The sequence below is a fragment of the Salvelinus namaycush genome, chromosome 24 (genome assembly GCF_016432855.1).
Source record: "Salvelinus namaycush isolate Seneca chromosome 24, SaNama_1.0, whole genome shotgun sequence".
NCBI lineage: Eukaryota > Metazoa > Chordata > Actinopteri > Salmoniformes > Salmonidae > Salvelinus > Salvelinus namaycush.
Window position 1 is genome coordinate 27,920,661 of NC_052330.1, and position 21,677 is coordinate 27,942,337.

At 42.9% G+C, this 21,677-nt stretch overlaps 1 protein-coding gene across 1 annotated transcript in view; it reads right to left on the reverse strand.

Moving 5' to 3' along the window:
* Window positions 1-21,677, reverse strand: part of LOC120019559 (frizzled-3-like) — a 50,329-nt gene that overhangs the window by 17,561 nt on the left and 11,091 nt on the right. The window contains exons 2-3 of the mRNA XM_038962863.1: window positions 2,556-2,752; window positions 24-486 (exon numbers count right to left, since the gene is read on the reverse strand). Of these exons, the coding sequence (XP_038818791.1) occupies window positions 24-486; window positions 2,556-2,752 (660 nt within the window). The remainder of the gene's footprint in view (window positions 1-23; window positions 487-2,555; window positions 2,753-21,677) is intronic.

The following is a 21,677-nucleotide window of genomic DNA, read 5'->3' on the forward strand; positions in this document are numbered from 1 at the left end:
TCACTAAGCCAACGGATGGTCACCTTGTTGTGTGAGCCCTGGGTGACGGTGGGCGCCCGGAAAAGGCCGGGGCTCGCTGCGTTGCATGCCACCCGGTCCTCCAGCAGGAAGCCCAGCAAGAACACCAGCGACACCATCATGTAGCACATGGCGTAGAAGATGATTGGCCGCTCCGGGTAGCGGAACCTGGACACGTCGATGAGGAAGGTGAGGAAGGTGAAGAGGGTTGCCGAGAGACAGACAACGGACACCACGCCGATGAAGTAGCGGGCAAACACCAGCTCGTCCCGCTGGAAATACATGTTGGGGCAAGGGGGCGAGCAGTCCGTCACACCCAGGAAAGAGTAGCCCAGGTCGGGGTTGATCTTGAGCTCACGGGGACACCAGAAGCCATAGTCGTGCTGGACGGAGATGGGCGACTCAGTGGAGTCTGCGCTGGAGAGCAGGTCTACAGGACGGGGGTATGGCTCGTCACAGTCTGGGAACCTGGTGAACGGAGAGGAAACAGCTTATGTTAGACACATTATATTTACCTTGCAGAAAGACACAAAGCTAAACCTTTATTTTACGGGACAGTTTTCTCAGATTCGACCTTGTATTTTCAAGGAAATTATGTGTTACTATTGTGTAATTTAGATTTTGCCATGTCATGATGTTATGGTACAGAAATTAGCAAGTCTTTTCTGAGAAATGTGTGGTAAAATGATGAAACAAAAATTGTATTTGTCTTGGGTGTATAAAGTTACACTGTGTAAAAGTGTACGCTTCACATTTTCTCTTATTTTTTTTTATTTTATCCCCTTTTCTCCCCAATTTTCGTGGTATCCAATCAGGCTAGTAATTACTATCTTGTCTCATCGCTACAACTCCCGTACGTGCTCGGGAGAGACGAAGGTCGAAAGCCACGCGTCGTCCGAAGCACAACCCAACCAAGCCGCACTGCTTCTTAACACAGCGCGCCTCCAACCCGGAAGCCAGCCGCACCAATGTGTCGGAGGAAACACCGTGCACCTGGCCCCCTTGGTTAGCGCGCACTGCGCCCGGCCCGCCACAGGAGTCGCTGGAGCGCGATGAGACAAGGATATCCCTACCGGCCAAACCCTCCCTAATCCGGACGACGCTAGCCCAATTGTGCGTCGCCCCACGGACCTCCCTGTCGCGGCCGGGTGCGACAGAGCCTGGGCGCGAACCCAGAGACTCTGGTGGCGCAGCTAGCACTGCGATGCAGTGCCCTAGACCACTGCGCCACCCGGGAGGCCTATGCTTCACATTTTCAAACAGTACATTTATATTTTACAACGGGGCTATACAATTGGATGAGGGTTTTTTCTCGCCTGAGTAGCCTCGTTTCACTGCCAAAAATAAAATTAAACCATCTAGTGTTCAGCGAAATAACAACACAATGTCAAATACAGGTAGCCTAGTCAAATAATTAACATCCAATCACATTAACATTACTCTCTCGTGGGAAACCTTCACTCTTGCGCAGACATTTAGAAACGAGACATGACAATTTAAAAATAAGCCACAGAGTTTTTTGAGCGAGAATAAAGACGACTTTCGAGTAGTAAGACATGTATAAAAGCAACAGACACCATTAATAAGAAGGTGCTAGAAGCATCTTATATGGTAAGCTACTGAGTGGCTAGGACAGGCAAGCCCCATACTATTGTAGAGGACTTCATTCTTCCTGCTGCCGTGGATATGGCTGGGACAATGCTGGGGGAAAAGGCCAAAAAAAACTATACAGACAATCCTTCATCAAACAACACTGTTTCACAACGCATCAGTGACATGGCAGGAGATGTTTTGAAACAATTATTGCTTCGCATTTAAGCCACTGAATTCTATGCGTTACAGCTGGATGAGTCAACAGACGTGGTGGGACTGGCACAGCTCCTGGTATATGTCCGTTACGTTTATGGGGGGTCAATTAAGGAAGACATCCTCTTCTGGAAACCAGGACAACAGGAGAGGATATTTTTAAAGTACTGGACAGATTTATGACATCAAATGGACTTTGGTGGTGAAGATGTGTTGGTATCTGTACTGATGGCGCAAAAGCCATGACAGGCAGACATCGTGGAGTGGTAACGAGCATGCAAGCTCTTGCTGCCAAGGAAATGCCTGACAGCTTGAAATAAGTTTTGGACACAACAGTGAAAATGGTTCACTTTGTTAAAGCAAGGCCCCTGAACTCTGGTGTATGTTCTGCATTATGCAATGATATGGGCAGAGACCATGTAACGCTTTTGCAACATACTGAAGTGCGCTGGTTATCAAGGGGCAAAGTATAATTGAGAGACGAGCTTCAAGTTTTCTTTACTGACCATCATTTTCACTTGACGAGTTTCTCACAGGACTGGCCTATCTGGGTGATGTTTTTTCTCGCCTGAATGATATGAATCTAGGATTACAGGGACTCTCTGCAACTATATTCAATGTGCGGGACAAAATTGAGGCTATGATGAAGAAGTTGGAGCTCTTTTCTGTCTGCATTAACAAGAACAACACACAGGTCTTTCAATCATTGTATGGTCTTTTAGACTACTAACCTGTTACAGTCCATCTCTTCTGGCCAGGTGACTCCAAACATGTCCATGAGTTTGTAGCAGTCCCCCTTGGCTCTCTGGCACGGCCGTCGGCAGGGCAGTGTCATGCGTCCGTACTCAGTACACACCGGAGCATAGAGGGCACACAGGAACATCCTCAGCTCTGAGGAACACTGCAGGTTCACAATGGGGTGGAAGGGCTGCGGAGGGGAAAACACACAGCTGTCAGGAAGTGTATATTAATGCAGTGTTTTGTGTGAGGGATTAAAATTGATGTACACAAAATACTCTGTAATGTCAAAGTGGAAGATTCTAACATTTGTAAAATAAAATAATAATGCATTTTTTAAATAATATATCTTGATTAGATAAGCCTTCAACCCCCTGAGTCAATACATGTTAGAATCACCTTTGGCAGCGATTACAGCTGTGAGTCTTTCTGGGTAAGTCTCAAACAAACTCAAACAAATATTTGGGCATTACACCGTATATACCATATACTGGGTTATTTGGAGAAAGCCATGGGATGGGTTTTCAATACCTTCAGTAACATCAAAACTATTTATTTGAAGTGTTTCAATAAAAGGTAATATTTGTAGCGACTTGTTAAGTTAATACTTGCAGTCAACTTGTGCAGTATGTTAGGAGATTTATTTTTCATTTCACCTGCCACATTATTTTACATTATGAAGCGTACCGTAGTTCCCCAGAAGAGTTGAGCCAGTTTGTTTGTAAATAACACAATGGGAGAAAGCGGGAGCTGGTGAACCCATCACGTTCTATATCTATCAGTGAATCTCTGCTGTGCACATGAGGTGATGACGTTACACTTGTATGTAATTCACTACTAAATGTTTGCCATCAGATATCTTATATCGTGTTTGACAAGTGTTTGACAAACAAAGAGGTGTAATGAGTTCTTCTCCCCTCTGCTCCATGTGCTCTTCCTTCAGAAAAGCACTTTGTTCATTTGCACAATTTCTCTCATTCACTTTCGCTTGTAAATGTCCACACTCACCGAAAATGACATATGGTAGCTACTAGCTATGCTTGTTTAACTTTATGAGCTGGATTTGCCAGTCTTTGCAATTAGCTTATGTTCATTTTTGCTCATTAGCATTTAGCTGATTTTGCTATTATTTGTGGTATTTTTGTTAGCATTCTGTTAATAGATGCCCAATGGGCTTTTTTGTGTTTAAGCGTTCCCTTGTGTGCTATACCGGTAATACCATAAATCCCGGGATGGCAGAAGAACGGTAAGACGGTATGAAAATCTGGATAACGCCCAAGTCTACTGGATTGTACAATATTTGACATTCTTAAATTCTTCAAATAAAGCACAATAGACATCAAGGACAACTAAAATCATAACAGCAATGTCAACTGTATATGTTTGTATACATGTCTGGCACTATTACATGTATGAGAGTGTGTGTATATGCATGTGTACAAACACCTGCATGGCATCAGCCTCAGCCAAACCGGCACTAGTTGTAAAAACACTGCTCCTCAGTGTCATTCAAACATACTTTTTATTATGTTTTATTTTTGACTTTTATCTTTGACCATCTTTCTATCTCCCGCACAGCAACTCCACTCCCACTTGTCTCCAATTCCACATCCCAACCCTAAGTTTCTCTCAGCCCATCCCATGTATCTCTGCTGGCCATCCTCTTAGGATTTATACGCAACACATATTTTGCAACTATGCTGTGATAATTAATGTACAATTTCAATCTATCTAATCGAATAGAATCCACAGATTGCAAGTTGAAGATAAATACTTTTACTAAGTGTATTAGTATATTAGTAATTGACTGACCCGGTCTCTCCAGATCTCCTAACAGTACTATTTCTAGGGTCAATTTTAGATCAATGCTATGCATTTTCAGCCATTCCTGAACCTGAGACGAGAAATAAGCTACCTGAGGGCAATACCAAAATAAATTGTCTATTGATTCTGTATCCTCACAACAAAATCTGCAGAACTTCAATGATTTTATGCCCCAAATATTCAACATTTTGTTGGTGGCAAGTATTCTATATAATAATTTTAGCTGAAAAGCAGGAAGTCTTGAATCTTGCGTTGTTTTATATATCAACTCATACACCCTGTACCATGGAATCGGTACATCAAAAATCTCTTCCCAACTATTTTGCAATCTGTATGGCACAGTAGTCAACATCCTGGTCCTCAAATGAAACTGGTATGCTTTCCTATTTATAATATTTTTATTCCTCTGCAAGTTTTGATCCTTTACATTGGGCAGACAGACCAGTTCCCTACCTCCTCCCGCTGCCACCTGCCTCCTCCATTTTTGGGGTAATGCTGTAATCAATTGGTTGTACTCTTGGATTGAGCAGACCTTCCTGTACAATTCTGATAACTCCATGAAGGACATAACTACCATTCCAATTTACAATATCATTTAATTAAGAACAAAATACCCTTTTCAAACATCTATCCCATAAATACAGGTATTTTATCAACCAGCACATGAGTTAAGCCATAATATTTGTTGTAATATTTGTTCGATCTTTTCAGGGGGATGAAATTGAAATTGTAGCTAGCTCTGCAATGCTTGTTTGAAAAAGAGAGATACTTTGAAAAATATATAATTTTCAATTAATCGAAAATGAGACATGGCAATCTGCACAAATGCAAAAAGTAAATTTTTAAACAATGGATGAGCTTTTCTTAGTAATCTACTTGAAAACCATTTAGGGTTCAAATAAAACTTTGAATAAGTGAAGATTTTAGAGAGAGGTTTAGTGCTTTTATATTTAATAATCTCAACCATCCCAATGCATATTCATTATATAGATAGGCACGTTTTAATATTGTCTGGTTTAGCATCCCAGATAAAGCGAAATATTTTTTGCTCATATGATGAAAAACGAATCAACAGGAGTAGGCAGCGCCATAAGTGAGTGAGTAAACTGAGATATGACTAAGGAGTTAATCAGGGAAATTTTTTCATAAATAGACAGGTATTTACCTCTCCATGGTTTCAGCGCCTTGTCTATTTTTACAAGTTTTCTATTGAAATTCATTGTGGAGAGCTTATTTATATATTTTGTGATATGAATACCAAGTATGTCTACTTCACCATCAGCCCATTTTATAGGTAAACTGCAGGGTAATATAAAAGCTGTATTTTTTAAAGATCCAATACGTAATATTGTACACTTATCATAATTAGGTTTTAGTCCAGAGAGTACAGAAAAGTTATCTAGATCGTCAATGAGACATTGCAGGGATCTAGCTTTCGGACTTAATATAAAACTTGAGTCACCGGCATACATGGACAACTTTGCTTTTAAGCCTTTGATTTCTAATCCTCTAATGTTGTTATTGGATCTGATTTTAATAGCTAGCATTTCGATGGCCATAACGAATAGATATGGTGACACAGGACACCCTTGTTTAACTCCTCTTGACAATTCAAAACTCTCTGAGAAGTAGCCGTTATTTACTACTTTACAACTGGGGTTGCAAAACATTATTTTTACCCATTTTATAAGAGAATCACCAAAATTGAAAAAATCCAGGCATTTATAAATAAAATCCAGTATTACTTCATCAAATGCCTTTTCAAAATCCGCTATAAATACTAGGCCTGGCTTCTTAGATGATTCATGATGTTGTATTATTTCTAGTAGTTTATTATCTCCAATGTATCGCCCATGTAAAAAACCTGTCTGATCAGGATGAACAATACCTGGTAAAACCCTTTTAATTCTGAGTGCTATGCATTTCGCTAGCATTTTTGCATCACAACATTGAAGTGTAAGGGGCCTCCAATTTTTTAGATAGACTGGGTCTTTATATTTGCCATCTGGGTCTTGTTTTAATAATAGAGAAATCAGACCTTCCTGCGGAGTACCTGACAGACTACCATTTCTATAGGAGTAGTTAAAACAATCTAACAATGGAGCTTTTAGTATATCAAAAAAGGCTTGATATACCTCTACCGGTATGCCATCAAGCCCTGGGTTTTTTTCAGACTGAAAGGATTTAATAGCCTCAAAAAGTTATTCCTCTGTAATTTGGCTTTCGCACTGATCTTTCTTCACATTTGTTAATTTTCAATTTTTTTATTATTTGGAAATAATTACTTACCATAATCTTCATTCAGTGGGAGAGGGTGGGACGGAAAAGAGAACATCTGCCTAAAATAATTAGCTTCCTCTTTTAAAATATCATTCGGAGAATCATAGATGACTGTCTTCAGTAACGAGTTTCTGCAAATTATTTAAGTTAGCGTTCCTGTATTGGAGATTCAGGAAGAATTTTGTGCATTTTTCTCCATATTCCATCCAGTTTGCTTAATTTTTTATAATAGATTACATTAGATCGTTCTTGAATAAGTTCCTCAAGTTCTTTTTGTTTTTCCTCTAACTTATTTTGTATCTCTGTAGTATCGTTTTTATTGCTATCTACCTGTACTATTAGTTAATGGATTTCCCTTGTTAGTCGTGTCTCTTTACCCAGAAACTGCTTTTTTTATTATTATTGATGAATATTGAATTGAATGACATCTGAAGGTACATTTAAAGGTATCCCAAACAATAAGGGGATTTGCTGAACCTATATTATACTGGAAAAATTCTGTTATAAATTATTTTGTCTTAGTTAAAAAGAAGTGGTCCTCCAGTAAACTTTCAGAAAAATGTCCAATATCCCCGTCCACGTGGAAAATCTATAAGAGTTATGTGAATGCCAATTAGATGATGATCCGATCGCATTCTGTCTCCTATTAAAACTTTTTTAACCTTTGATGCAAGAGAGAAAGAGACAAGAAAGTAGTCAAGACGACTAGCTTGATTAAGTCTCCTCCATGTATATCTCACTAGGTCAGGGTATTAAGTCTCCTCCATGTATATCTCACTAGGTCAGGGTATTAAGTCTCCTCCATGTATATCTCACTAGGTCAGGGTATTAAGTCTCCTCCATGTATATCTCACTAGGTCAGGGTATTAAGTCTCCTCCATGTATATCTCACTAGGTCAGGGTATTAAGTCTCCTCCATGTATATCTCACTAGGTCAGGATATTAAACCTCCTCCATGTATATCTCACTAGGTCAGGGTATTAAACCTCCTCCATGTATATCTCACTAGGTCGGGATATTAAGTCTCCTCCATGTATATCTCACTAGGTCAGGGTATTAAGTCTCCTCCATGTATATCTCACTAGGTCAGGATATTAAACCTCCTCCATGTATATCTCACTAGGTCAGGATATTAAACCTCCTCCATGTATATCTCACTAGGTCAGGGTATTAAACCTCCTCCATGTATATCTCACTAGGTCAGGGTATTAAGTCTCCTCCATGTATATCTCACTAGGTCAGGGTATTAAACCTCCTCCATGTATATCTCACTAGGTCAGGGTATTAAACCTCCTCCATGTATATCTCACTAGGTCGGGGTATTAAACCTCCTCCATGTATATCTCACTAGGTCGGGGTATTAAACCTCCTCCATGTATATCTCACTAGGTCAGGGTTTTTTAGTCTCCAAATATCCGCTATTTCTAATGTGTCCATAATATTTGTGATTTTCTTAAGGGCACGGTGATGATAGTTTGTAGAGTGATTACCTTTACGGTCCATTGAGGTACTTAACACTGTGTTATAGTCTCCTACCATAATGATTTGATAATTTGTTGCTTGTAAGTTCAATAAATTGGCATACATTTTTTTCAAAGAAGTGTGGATCATCCTGATTTGGACCATATAGATTAATGAGCCAAATCTCTTTTTCGTCCACTTTCATATTCAAAAAGATCCATCTTCCTTGCGATTCATTCCTGACTATTTGCACATTCAGATAAAATGTTTTGTTAATTAATATCATCACACCTTTTGAGTACCTTTGAACATGACAGAAAATTATTTCACCACCCCAATCCTTTTTCCACGCAACTTCCTCTAAAGATGTAGAGTGAGTTTCCTGTAAACAGTATATGTTGTATTCCTTTTCTTTTAGCCATGTAAAACCTGATATTTTTTTATAATCTGCTAAACCGTTACAATTACAACTGGCTATACTTATTTCACCCCTTACCATAACTACATCCCATTCTCAGTCTAAATTGACCATAATTAGTGCTTGTAAAGTTACTGCCATCAGAGGTATTATGACGGTCAAAATTAGAGCTTTCAAATGTCTGATATTTAGAATTCAAGAAATAGGTTCTAGCAATATTTGTTTCATTCCCTTGCCTGTTTGTCTGTGAGCCAATGCCACAGATGTTAGAAAATTGAGACAAGACATTGTGTGTAGTAAATCTGAGTAGATTGATGTGTATGATATTGGATGTGATTTAGTGAGAGTGTGTACGATGCCTGTATAAGAGTAAGACTATAATGTGTGATGTCCAAATAAATAATAACTTCGCCAATTTGCATGGTTGAGTGTCTATGTGTGTAACATGTAGTGCGTATAGCCTTAATATTCATGATGATAATTGTAATCCATATCGTATCACCATCATAGTTGCATCATAATTACCTTTAACATCATTGAAAAACACATCCTAGCATTTCCATAGCAATTGACGTTTCACATGATCATGAAAGAGACCTTGCATTACTCTAGAGACGGCTTCACTACAGTACAAATGTATCCCGTACAATGTTATTATTCCCCAATGCCCCTATTCTGATATCTTCCCCTTGCTTGTTTTAAATATATATAAACTTGTAGACAAATACATAAAAAGATGGACAAACAAGAAACAAATTATTAAATTATAAAACAGTTCTCGACAGTAGAGAGGGGGTAAGAGAAGAGAGAGAAAGAGAGAGAAGAGAGCGAGATCAGGTGTGTGTGTATGTATAAATCCGAATGTGTAAGCGAGCATGTAACGGGAAACTGTTGAGCGTGAAAAACCTAGCAACGTTGCAGTTCTTGACACAGACCGGTGCGCCTTGCACCTACTACCATACCCCATTCAACGGCACTTGCATCTTTTGTCTTCACCCTCTGAGTGACACACATGCACAATCCATGACTCAACTGTCTCAAGGCTTAAAAATCCTTCTTTAACATGTCTCCTCCCCTGATCTACACTGATTGATGTGGATTTCACAAGTGACATAAATAGGGGATCATACCTTTCACCTAAATTCACCTGGTCAGTCTGTCATGGAAAGAGCAGGTGTTCTTAATGTTTGTACACTCAGTGTACAATCATACACACAGAGAAACTCACACACACTGTATGTCAAACACACTGTGCATCCACCACAGAACATGTTAAACACACAACCCCTCAGCCTTAAAGAGACACACACAGACAGCAAAACAGTCTCCTAAAGCAGAGTAATATTCATGTGCAGCCAAAAGAAGAGCTCAAACAGACAGGAACATCTTGTCGGACATAGTTTGGAGATAACTCAAAAAAACAACCCTACCCCCATCCTCATGATACTCCTCCCCCCTTTCTCTCCCCTTCCTCCCTACGCCTGGCACAATAAGACAGAGGGAGGAGTAGGACAAGCTTGGTAACCCAACCCCCCCCCCCCCCCTTCATCAGACTCCAGGCACAGGGAGAGGCTCTGGAGAGTCCTTAGTGTTTGGAGGATGACCAAGCTGTTACACACACACACACACACACACACACACACACACACACACACACACACACACACACACACACACACACACACACACACACACACACACACACTTCCCTCTCTGCCAACATGCATTCTGGGAGAGAACGGTAGCTAGGCAGCAGCTGTGGGGTATGGCTTTACTATGCAAATCCCCAGGAGGAGTGAAGAAAGGGCCCCCACCAGCCCCCAAAGTGGGGAGGGGGACAAGACAGGTGAGCTAAATGGAATTTCATTAAAAGAGCCAGAGGGAATACTAGTGGTGGGTATTGGAACAGAACAGAACATGATTTAACAGAACAGGATAGAACAGAACAGGATAGAACAGAAAAGGCCAGAACATACCAGAACAGAACATGCCAGAACAGAACAGGATAGAACAAAACAGGTAGGATCAGAATAGGATAGAACAGGCCAGAACAGAACAGGATAGAACAGAAAAGACCAGAACATACCAGAACAGAACAGGCCAGAACAGAACAGGCCAGAACATAACAGGCCGGAACAGAACAGGATAGGATAGAACAGAACAGAACAGGCAAGATCAGAACAGGATAGAACAGAACAGGATAGAACAGAACAGAACAGGCAAGATCAGAACAGGATAGAACAGAACAGAAAAGGATAGAACAGAACAGGCCAGAACAGGCTTTGTTTTCAGTGGATATCTTAAATGTATAAGGACAAGGGGTGTATAAGAGACTGTGGGTCATGATTGTGTCATGACATGGCCCTTTCTGGGTATAGATTGTGGCATCCCCCCCCTCTCTCTCTCCTACACCAGGTTTTGTTATCTCAGGTCGTAAATTCCTGGAGGAGATTCTCTCTCCCTGGTCATGCAGAAAGAGACACAGAGAGAACAAAGGATTTCACATGGCAAACTTTTTAAGGGAGAGTATGATGAGTGTGTTTCATTTGGTGACCTCAGAGAGGACAGGAAACATACATACAGTAACTATATCTCTGAATATATTAATTTCTCAATTATGTGGTTTGCATCTAATTCTTGTATAAAATGAGTAAAGATTAAACTATTCGTGAAATTATGTAATATGATGTTAAACCTTTAATGTGAAAGAACTGTATTCCCTTTAAAGTTTAACTAAGTCATTGGCCCGCCCCCGTGAGCACAGACATGATCTGGTGTCATAGACCCGCCTTTTCTATTGTTACGAATAAATCGCCCTCCTGAGGAAATCCTCTTCAGACTAAGCAAACCCACAGCATGAGCTATGATTGCGAATAGTTATTGTATTTCTAACCATACCACGTGGAGCATGGGCTACATGGCTGGAAATGGTTCAATTCTGAAACTATCGATCCCTTTATTAACCTTTATTAATTTAACCTATAACCTTTATTAACATAACCTATATTAACGTAACATTTATTAACTTAACCTATAACCTTTATTAATTTAACCTATAACCTTTATTAACATAACCTTTATAAACTTCACCTATATTAACTTTACCTTTATTAACTTAACCTATAGCCTTTATTTATTTAAACTATAACATTTATTAACTTAACCTATATTAACATAATCTTTATTAATTTAACCTATAACATTTATTAACTTCACCATTATTAACTTCACCATTATTAACTTCACCATTATTAACTTCACCTAACTTCACCTTTATTAACTTCACCTTTATTAACTTCACCTTTATTAACTTCACCTTTATTAACTTCACCTTTATTAACTTCACCTTTATTAACTTCACCATTATTAACTTCACCTATAACCATTATTAACTGCACCTTTATTAACTTCACCTTTATTAACTTCACCTTTATTAACTTCACCTTTATTAACTTCACCTTTATTAACTTCACCTTTATTAACTTCACCATTATTAACTTCACCTTTATTAACTTCACCATTATTAACTTCACCTATAACCATTATTAACTGCACCTTTATTAACTTCACCTTTATTAACTTCACCTTTATTAACTTCACCTTTATTAACTTCACCTTTATTAACTTCACCTTTATTAACTTCACCTTTATTAACTTCACCTTTATTAACTTCACCTATAACCTTTATTAACTGCACCTATATTAACTTAACCTATATTAACATCACCTATATTAGCTTCACATATATTAACTTAACCTATAACCTTTATTAATTAAACCTATAACCTTTATTAATTTAACCTATAACCTTTATTAACTTAACCTATATTAACGTAACATTTATTAACTTAACCTATAACCTTTATTAATTTAACCTATAACCTTTATTTATTTAACCTATAACCTTTATTAACTTAACCTATATTAACATAACCTTTATAAACTTCACCTATATTAACTTTACCTATATTAACTTAACCTATAACCTTTATTAATTTAACCTATAACCTTTATTAACTTAACCTATATTAACTTAACCTATAATAACATAACCTATGTTAACATAACATATATTAACATACATTTTATTAACTTAACCTATAACCTATATTAACATAACCTATATTAACATAACCTATATTAACTTAACCTATATTAACAGGCACGCACGCACGCACGCACGCACGCACGCACGCACGCACGCACGCACGCACGCACGCACGCACACTTCCTATGACTAAGATAGGAGGCACATCCACCAGTCATTCATCATCACCATAGCTTAGCCTACATACTGTATTACACCAATCATTCATCATGATGTATAAATGAGGCTCCAGTAGACAGGATCTCATTTCTGTTCAGTCTGGGCTGCCTCCCAGACGCATGGCTGTATTTAAAGGGATTAGGATGGCTGTTAGGCTTGCCGATTCCCACACAAAGCAACCACATCACATTTACATCCAGACAGCTTTTGTAAATGCCTTGTACATATCAAATGCAATATTTCTGCTTTCAGATTTTCTATCCACCATAACATAAAGGTGGTGACGTTGATGTGTCATTTTATTATGGTTTAGTGACTGTTGGAATGTGAGGCACAGACAGACATCTGAGATGACTGACATCATCTGGACAAAATAATGAATGAATTCAACCCTCACATACAGTTTTTGAGTGTAGAAATGCCGTTGTTTTGTGTGCTTCACAGCAAGTCGCACTCGCCTGGAAAAAAATATTTTACTGCATTCAATTGGAATATCAAATGCCATGCGTCCTCATCACCAGGGAAAGGACATTATTTTGTGTAGGCTTGATCACTTTCTACGTATCTGTACTAGTCTGGTTTATTCTGTTGTTTCTGCGTCTTTCAGTAGACTGGTTCACGTACACACCTGTCAACAACATATCCATCAACCTGTCACACCTGTCAACAACATATCCATCAACCTGTCACACCTGTCAACAACATATCCATCAACCTGTCACACCTGTCAACAACATATCCATCAACCTGTCAGATCAATCATGAACTGATCCATCAACCTGTCAGATCAATCATGAACTGATCCATCAACCTGTCAGATCAATCATGAACTGATCCATCAACCTGTCAGATCAATCATGAACTGATCCATCAACCTGTCAGATCAATCATGAACTGATCCATCAACCTGTCAGATCAATCATGTCTGAATAGAAGGCCCTGAGGTCCCTCACTGTAAAGGGGGAAGAACAACAGTTTTAGGGCAGTTTAGCAGACATACAGTATGTACTGAGTATGTACTGAGTATGTACTGAGTATGTACTGAGTATGTACTGAGTATGTACTGAGTATGTACTGTATGGCGTGAATGCGTGAACATTGCCTTTAAATTTCAATCTCACTATAGTCCGTTACTTCAGCAATACGGTTTGAATCCAAACCTTAGAGCGTATTATAGGATCTCTATGGGAATAACTTCCTTTATAGTGACCAATATGTCTGTTACACCAACCCGGCAGCATTCCTTTACATTAAACCAACATGACACACCTGGCATCTTCCTAATCAAATCTTTTCGATCAAGCCAGCAGGCAAAAACATCATCCACATTTATCTGCTCTGTATAGAATAAAACAGGGTGCCAGTCTCCAGTCCGGTGACATGCATTAACTCATTAGAGTCCTGTTATGGTGTGTTACACACACAGACAGACAGGACAGACAGGATAGACAGACAGGACAGAGACAGGACAGAAAGAGACAGACAGAGACAGGACAGACAGACAGGACAGACAGACATCAGAGACAGGACAGAGGCAGGACAGGACAGACAGACAGACAGACCAGACAGACAGAGACAGGACAGATAGAGACATACATACATACATACAGACAAGACAGACAGACAGGACAGAAAGAGACAGGACAGACAGGACATACAGATACAGGACAGACAGGACACACACAGACAGACAGGACAGACATGACAGACAGGACAGAGACAGGACAGACAGGACACACACAGACAGACAGGACAGAGACAGGACAGAGACAGGACAGAGACAGGACAGACAGACAGACAGACCAGACGGGACAAACAGACATGACAGACAGATACAGGATAGACAGGACACAGACAGACAGACAGACAGGACACACACAGACAGGACAGACAGATACAGGACAGACAGATACAGGACAGACAGACAGGACAGACAGACAGACAGGCAGGACAGAGACAGGCAGGACAGAGACAGGCAGGACAGAGACAGGCAGGACAGAGACAGACAGACAGACAGACAGACAGACAGAGAGGACAGAGACAGGATAGACAGGACATACAGAGACAGGACAGACAGGACAGACAAACAGGACAGACAGACAGGACAGACCGATACAGGACAGACAGACAGGACAGACCGATACAGGACAGACAGACAGGACAGACCGATACAGGACAGACAGACATGACAGAGACAGCACAGAGACAGGACAGACAGACAGACAGGACAGATAGAGACAGACAGACAGGACAGACCGAGACAGGATAGACAGACAGACAGGACATACAGATACAGGACAGACAGGACATACAGATACAGGATAGACAGGACACACACAGAGACAGGACAGACATGACAGACAGGACAGAGACAGGACAGACAGACCAGACGGGACAAACAGACATGACAGACCGATACAGGACAGACAGGACACAGACAGACAGACAGACAGGACACACACAGACAGACAGACAGGACAGACAGACATACATGACAGACAGGACAAACAGACAGGACAGACAGATACAGGACAGACAGACAGGACAGACAGACAGACATGACAGAGACAGGCAGGACATACATAGACAGACAGACAGACAGGACACACACAGACAGACAGGACAGACAGACGGACATGACATGACAGAGACAGGCAGGACAGACAGATACAGACAGACAGACAGACATGACAGAGAGGACAGAGACAGGATAGACAGGACATACAGAGACAGGACAGACAGGACAGACAAACAGGACAAACAGACAGGACAAACCGATACAGGACAGACAGACAGGACAGACCGATACAGGACAGACAGACATGACAGAGACAGCACAGAGACAGGACAGACAGACAGGACAGATAGAGACAGACAGACAGACAGACAGATACAGGACAGACAGGACAGACAGATACAGGATAGACAGGACACACACAGAGACAGGACAGACATGACAGACAGGACAGAGACAGGACAGACAGACCAGACGGGACAAACAGACATGACAGACCGATACAGGACAGACAGGACAGACAGATACAGGACAGACAGACAGACATGACAGAGACAGGCAGGACATACATAGACAGACAGACAGACAGACAGACATGACAGACAGGACAGACAGATACAGGACAGACAGATACAGACAGACAGGACAGACATGACAGAGACAGGCAGGACATACACAGACAGACAGGACAGACAGACATGACAGACAGGACAGAGACAGGACAGACAGGACAAATAGACAGGACAGACAGATACAGGACAGACAGACATGACAGAGACAGGACAGAGACAGGACATAGACAGACAGACAGGACATAGACAGACAGGATACAGACAGACAGACAGGACAGGCCGAGACAGGACAGACAGACAGACAGACAGGACATACAGAGACAGGACAGAGATAGACAGACAGACAGACAGAACAGACAGAGACAGGACAGATGAGGACAGACAGGATAGACAGACAAGACAGACAGACATGACAGACATGACATACAGAGACAGGACATACAGAGACAGGACAGACAGGACAAACAGACAGGACAGACAGACAGGACAGACATGATAGAGACAGAGACAGGACAGGACATACACAGACAGACAGACAGACAGGACACACACAGACATGACAGACAGGACAGAGACAGGACAGACAGACAGGACAGACAGACAGACAGGACAGACAGATACAGGACAGACAGACAGGACAAAGACAGGACAGACAGGCCAGACAGACAGGACATAGACAGACAGACAGACAGACAGACAGACAGACAGACAGACAGACAGACAGACAGACAGACAGACAGACACAGACAGACAGACAGACAGGACAGATAGAGACAGACAGGATAGACAGACAGACAGGACAGACCGAGACAGGACAGACAGACAGGACAGACAGACAGAACATACAGAGACAGGACAGATAGAGACAGACAGGATAGACAGAGACAGGACAGACAGGACAGAGACTTCCTCTTCCTCCTCTCTCCCCCTCTCTCTCTCCCTCTTCCTCCTCTCCTCTCTCTCACGCTCCCTTTCATCTCTCTCGCCCTCCCTCTTCCTCCTCTCTCCCCTTCTCCTCTCTTTCCCTCCCTCTTCCTCCTCTCTCTCCCTCTCCCTCCCTCTTCCTCCTCTCTCTCTCTCCCTCCCTCTTCCTCCTCTCTCTCTCTCTCTCCCTCTCCTCTCCCCTCCCTCTTCCTCCTTCTCTGCTCCCTTCCTTCCTTTCCCCGTCTCTGCTCAATTCTCTACATTTACTACCCTAACTGCCATGGCAACGGCTGATGCACCAACGGATGGAGGGACTAGTTTAAGGATGGGCCATGGTGTGTTCAGCAGAGGTCAGAGGGCGGCGAGCGGGGACCACCTCCTGAAAGCCACAGAAAGCCTGCTCCTTTGTTAAAAACACAATTGGGACCTGTTTCCTAGGCAACCATGCAGTGTATCTCGAAAGGGGGAAGGGGAGGGAGTGAAAGACAAAAGACTGAGAATACGGAAGAGGAGAGAGAGAGAGACAGGCCACCTCCTCCTTCAGATAGCCAGCCCTGACATTCACATAACTGTTAAAAAACACACACACACACAAGTTGTTGTTTAGCTAGAGAGTGAGATAGATAGATAGATAGATAGATAGATAGATAGATAGATAGATAGATAGATAGATAGATAGATAGATAGATAGATAGATAGATAGATAGATAGATAGATAGATAGATAGATAGAGAGAAGAGAGAGAGATAGAGAGAGAGATAGATAGAGAGAAGAGAGATAGAGAGAAGAGAGAGAGAAAGAAGAGAGAAGAGAGAAGAGAGAAGAGAGAGAGAGAGAGCGAGAGCCAGAGAGACAGAGAGAGCGAGAGAGAGACAGAGAGAGAGAGACAGAGAGAGACAGAGAGACAGAGAGAGACAGAGAGAGAGAGAGTCCATTCAGCTCAGTGTTATAAGCAGTGTATTTGACACTGTTAATTGAGGGTATGGGTCAGATTGAGCTGAGTTTATCAAACCATGACATGGAACAAATATTCCGTTATCTGCACACTGTGCATGTCTGTGCATGTCTGTCTGACGGTCATCAGAGACCATAGTCAGCCTTTTACATGGATTCACAGCAAATGGGTGGAGTATCTCTTTTAAATGCGACCGTAAACCTTATCTGTAGAGGATACAAATGTATGTAAAATAAGAGCATAAGGGTATTAAATGGAAATGAAAAAAATTCATAATTATATTCAATATTTTTTTCAATATTTTTTGTTCATTATTGCTACATGACCGTTTCATAAATACAGAAAGTATTATATTCAGTCAGCTATACTGTATATTCCACCATACATTCAATAATCTAATGGTAAAGGCTAGCCAATACAAGCCAAACAGAAAACTAGAATCAGCCACCCTCCATCCCTATGGCCCCCATACTAGATGCTTATACCACCATTACCCGATTTCTGGCACACTCTAAAACTGCTGGGTGGTTTGGATGTCCCTACTGCTGGGTAGTTTGGATGTCCCTACTGCTGGGTGGTTTGGATGTCCCTACTGCTGGGTGGTTTGGATGTCCCGACTGCTGGGTGGTTTGGATGTCCCTACTGCTGGTTTGTTTGGATGTCCCTACTGCTGGGTGGTTTGGATGTCCCTACTGCTGGGTGGTTTGGATGTCCCTACTGCTGGGTGGTTTGGATGTCCCTACTGCTGGGTGGTTTGGATGTCCCTACTGCTGGGTTGTTTGGATGTCCCTACTGCTGGTTTGTTTGGATGTCCCTACTGCTGGTTTGTTTGGATGTCCCTACTGCTGGGTGGTTTGGATGTCCCTACTGCTGGGTGGTTTGGATGTCCCTACTGCTGGGTGGTTTGGATGTCCCTACTGCTGGGAGGTTTGGATGTCCCTACTGCTGGGTGGTTTGGATGTCCCTACTGCTGGGTGGTTTGGATGTCCCTACTGCTGGGTGGTTTGGATGTCCCTACTGCTGGGAGGTTTGGATGTCCCTACTGCTGGTTTGTTTGGATGTCCCTACTGCTGGTTTGTTTGGATGTCCCTACTGCTGGTTTGTTTGGATGTCCCTACTGCTGGTTTGTTTGGATGTCCCTACTGCTGGTTTGTTTGGATGTCCCTACTGCTGGTTTGTTTGGATGTCCCTACTGCTGGTTTGTTTGGATGTCCCTACTGCTGGTTTGTTTGGATGTCCCTACTGCTGGTTTGTTTGGATGTCCCTACTGCTGGTTTGTTTGGATGTCCCTACTGCTGGTTTGTTTGGATGTCCCTACTGCTGGTTTGTTTGGATGTCCCTACTGCTGGTTTGTGTGGATGTCCCTACTGCTGGTTTGTGTGGATGTCCCTACTGCTGGGTGGTTTGGATGTCCCTACTGCTGGGAGGTTTGGACGTCCCTACTGCTGGGAGGTTTGGACGTCCCTACTGCTGGGAGGTTTGGACGTCCCTACTGCTGGGTTGTTTGGACGTCCCTACTGCTGGGTGGTTTGGACGTCCCTACTGCTGGGAGGTTTGGACGTCCCTACTGCTGGGAGGTTTGGACGTCCCTACTGCTGGGTTGTTTGGACGTCCCTACTGCTGGGTGGTTTGGACGTCCCTACTGCTGGGTGGTTTGGACGTCCCTACTGCTGGGTGGTTTGGACGTCCCTACTGCTGGGTGGTTTGGACGTCCCTACTGCTGGGTGGTTTGGACGTCCCTACTGCTGGGTGGTTTGGACGTCCCTACTGCTGGGTGGTTTGGACGTCCCTACTGCTGGGTGGTTTGGATGTCCCTACTGCTGGTTTGTTTGGATGTCCAAACTGCTGGGTGGTTTGGATGTCCCAACTGCTGGGTGGTTTGGATGTCCCTACTGCTGGGTGGTTTGGATGTCCCTACTGCTGGGTTGTTTGGATGTCCCTACTGCTGGGTTGTTTGGATGTCCCTACTGCTGGTTTGTTTGGATGTCCCTACTGCTGAGTGGTTTGGATGTCCCTACTGCTGAGTGGTTTGGATGTCCCTACTGCTGGTTTGTTTGGATGTCCCTACTGCTGGTTTGTTTGGATGTCCCTACTGCTGGTTTGTTTGGATGTCCCTACTGCTGGTTTGTTTGGATGTCCCTACTGCTGGGTGGTTTGGATGTCCCTACTGCTGGGTGGTTTGGATGTCCCTACTGCTGGGTGGTTTGGATGTCCCTACTGCTGGGTGGTTTGGATGTCCCTACTGCTGGTTTGTTTGGATGTCCCTACTGCTGAGTGGTTTGGATGTCCCTACTGCTGAGTGGTTTGGATGTCCCTACTGCTGGTTTGTTTGGATGTCCCTACTGCTGGTTTGTTTGGATGTCCCTACTGCTGGTTTGTTTGGATGTCCCTACTGCTGGGTGGTTTGGATGTCCCTACTGCTGGGTGGTTTGGATGTCCCTACTGCTGGGTGGTTTGGATGTCCCTACTGCTGGGTGGTTTGGATGTCCCTACTGCTGGTTTGTTTGGATGTCCCTACTGCTGGTTTGTTTGGATGTCCCTACTGCTGGTTTGTTTGGATGTCCCTACTGCTGGTTTGTTTGGATGTCCCTACTGCTGGTTTGTTTGGATGTCCCTACTGCTGGCTTGTTTGGATGTCCCTACTGCTGGGTGGTTTGGATGTCCCTACTGCTGGTTTGTTTGGATGTCCCTACTGCTGGGTGGTTTGGACGTCCCTACTGCTGGGTGGTTTGGACGTCCCTACTGCTGGGTGGTTTGGACGTCCCTACTGCTGGGTGGTTTGGACGTCCCTACTGCTGGGTGGTTTGGACGTCCCTACTGCTGGGTGGTTTGGATGTCCCTACTGCTGGTTTGTTTGGATGTCCAAACTGCTGGGTGGTTTGGATGTCCCAACTGCTGGGTGGTTTGGATGTCCCTACTGCTGGGTGGTTTGGATGTCCCTACTGCTGGGTTGTTTGGATGTCCCTACTGCTGGGTTGTTTGGATGTCCCTACTGCTGGTTTGTTTGGATGTCCCTACTGCTGAGTGGTTTGGATGTCCCTACTGCTGAGTGGTTTGGATGTCCCTACTGCTGGTTTGTTTGGATGTCCCTACTGCTGGTTTGTTTGGATGTCCCTACTGCTGGTTTGTTTGGATGTCCCTACTGCTGGTTTGTTTGGATGTCCCTACTGCTGGGTGGTTTGGATGTCCCTACTGCTGGGTGGTTTGGATGTCCCTACTGCTGGGTGGTTTGGATGTCCCTACTGCTGGGTGGTTTGGATGTCCCTACTGCTGGTTTGTTTGGATGTCCCTACTGCTGAGTGGTTTGGATGTCCCTACTGCTGAGTGGTTTGGATGTCCCTACTGCTGGTTTGTTTGGATGTCCCTACTGCTGGTTTGTTTGGATGTCCCTACTGCTGGTTTGTTTGGATGTCCCTACTGCTGGGTGGTTTGGATGTCCCTACTGCTGGGTGGTTTGGATGTCCCTACTGCTGGGTGGTTTGGATGTCCCTACTGCTGGGTGGTTTGGATGTCCCTACTGCTGGTTTGTTTGGATGTCCCTACTGCTGGTTTGTTTGGATGTCCCTACTGCTGGTTTGTTTGGATGTCCCTACTGCTGGTTTGTTTGGATGTCCCTACTGCTGGTTTGTTTGGATGTCCCTACTGCTGGCTTGTTTGGATGTCCCTACTGCTGGGTGGTTTGGATGTCCCTACTGCTGGTTTGTTTGGATGTCCCTACTGCTGGTTTGTTTGGATGTCCCTACTGCTGGGTGGTTTGGATGTCCCTACTGCTGGGAGGTTTGGATGTCCCTACTGCTGGGAGGTTTGGATGTCCCTACTGCTGGGTTGTTTGGATGTCCCTACTGCTGGGAGGTTTGGATGTCCCTACTGCTGGTTTGTTTGGATGTCCCTACTGCTGG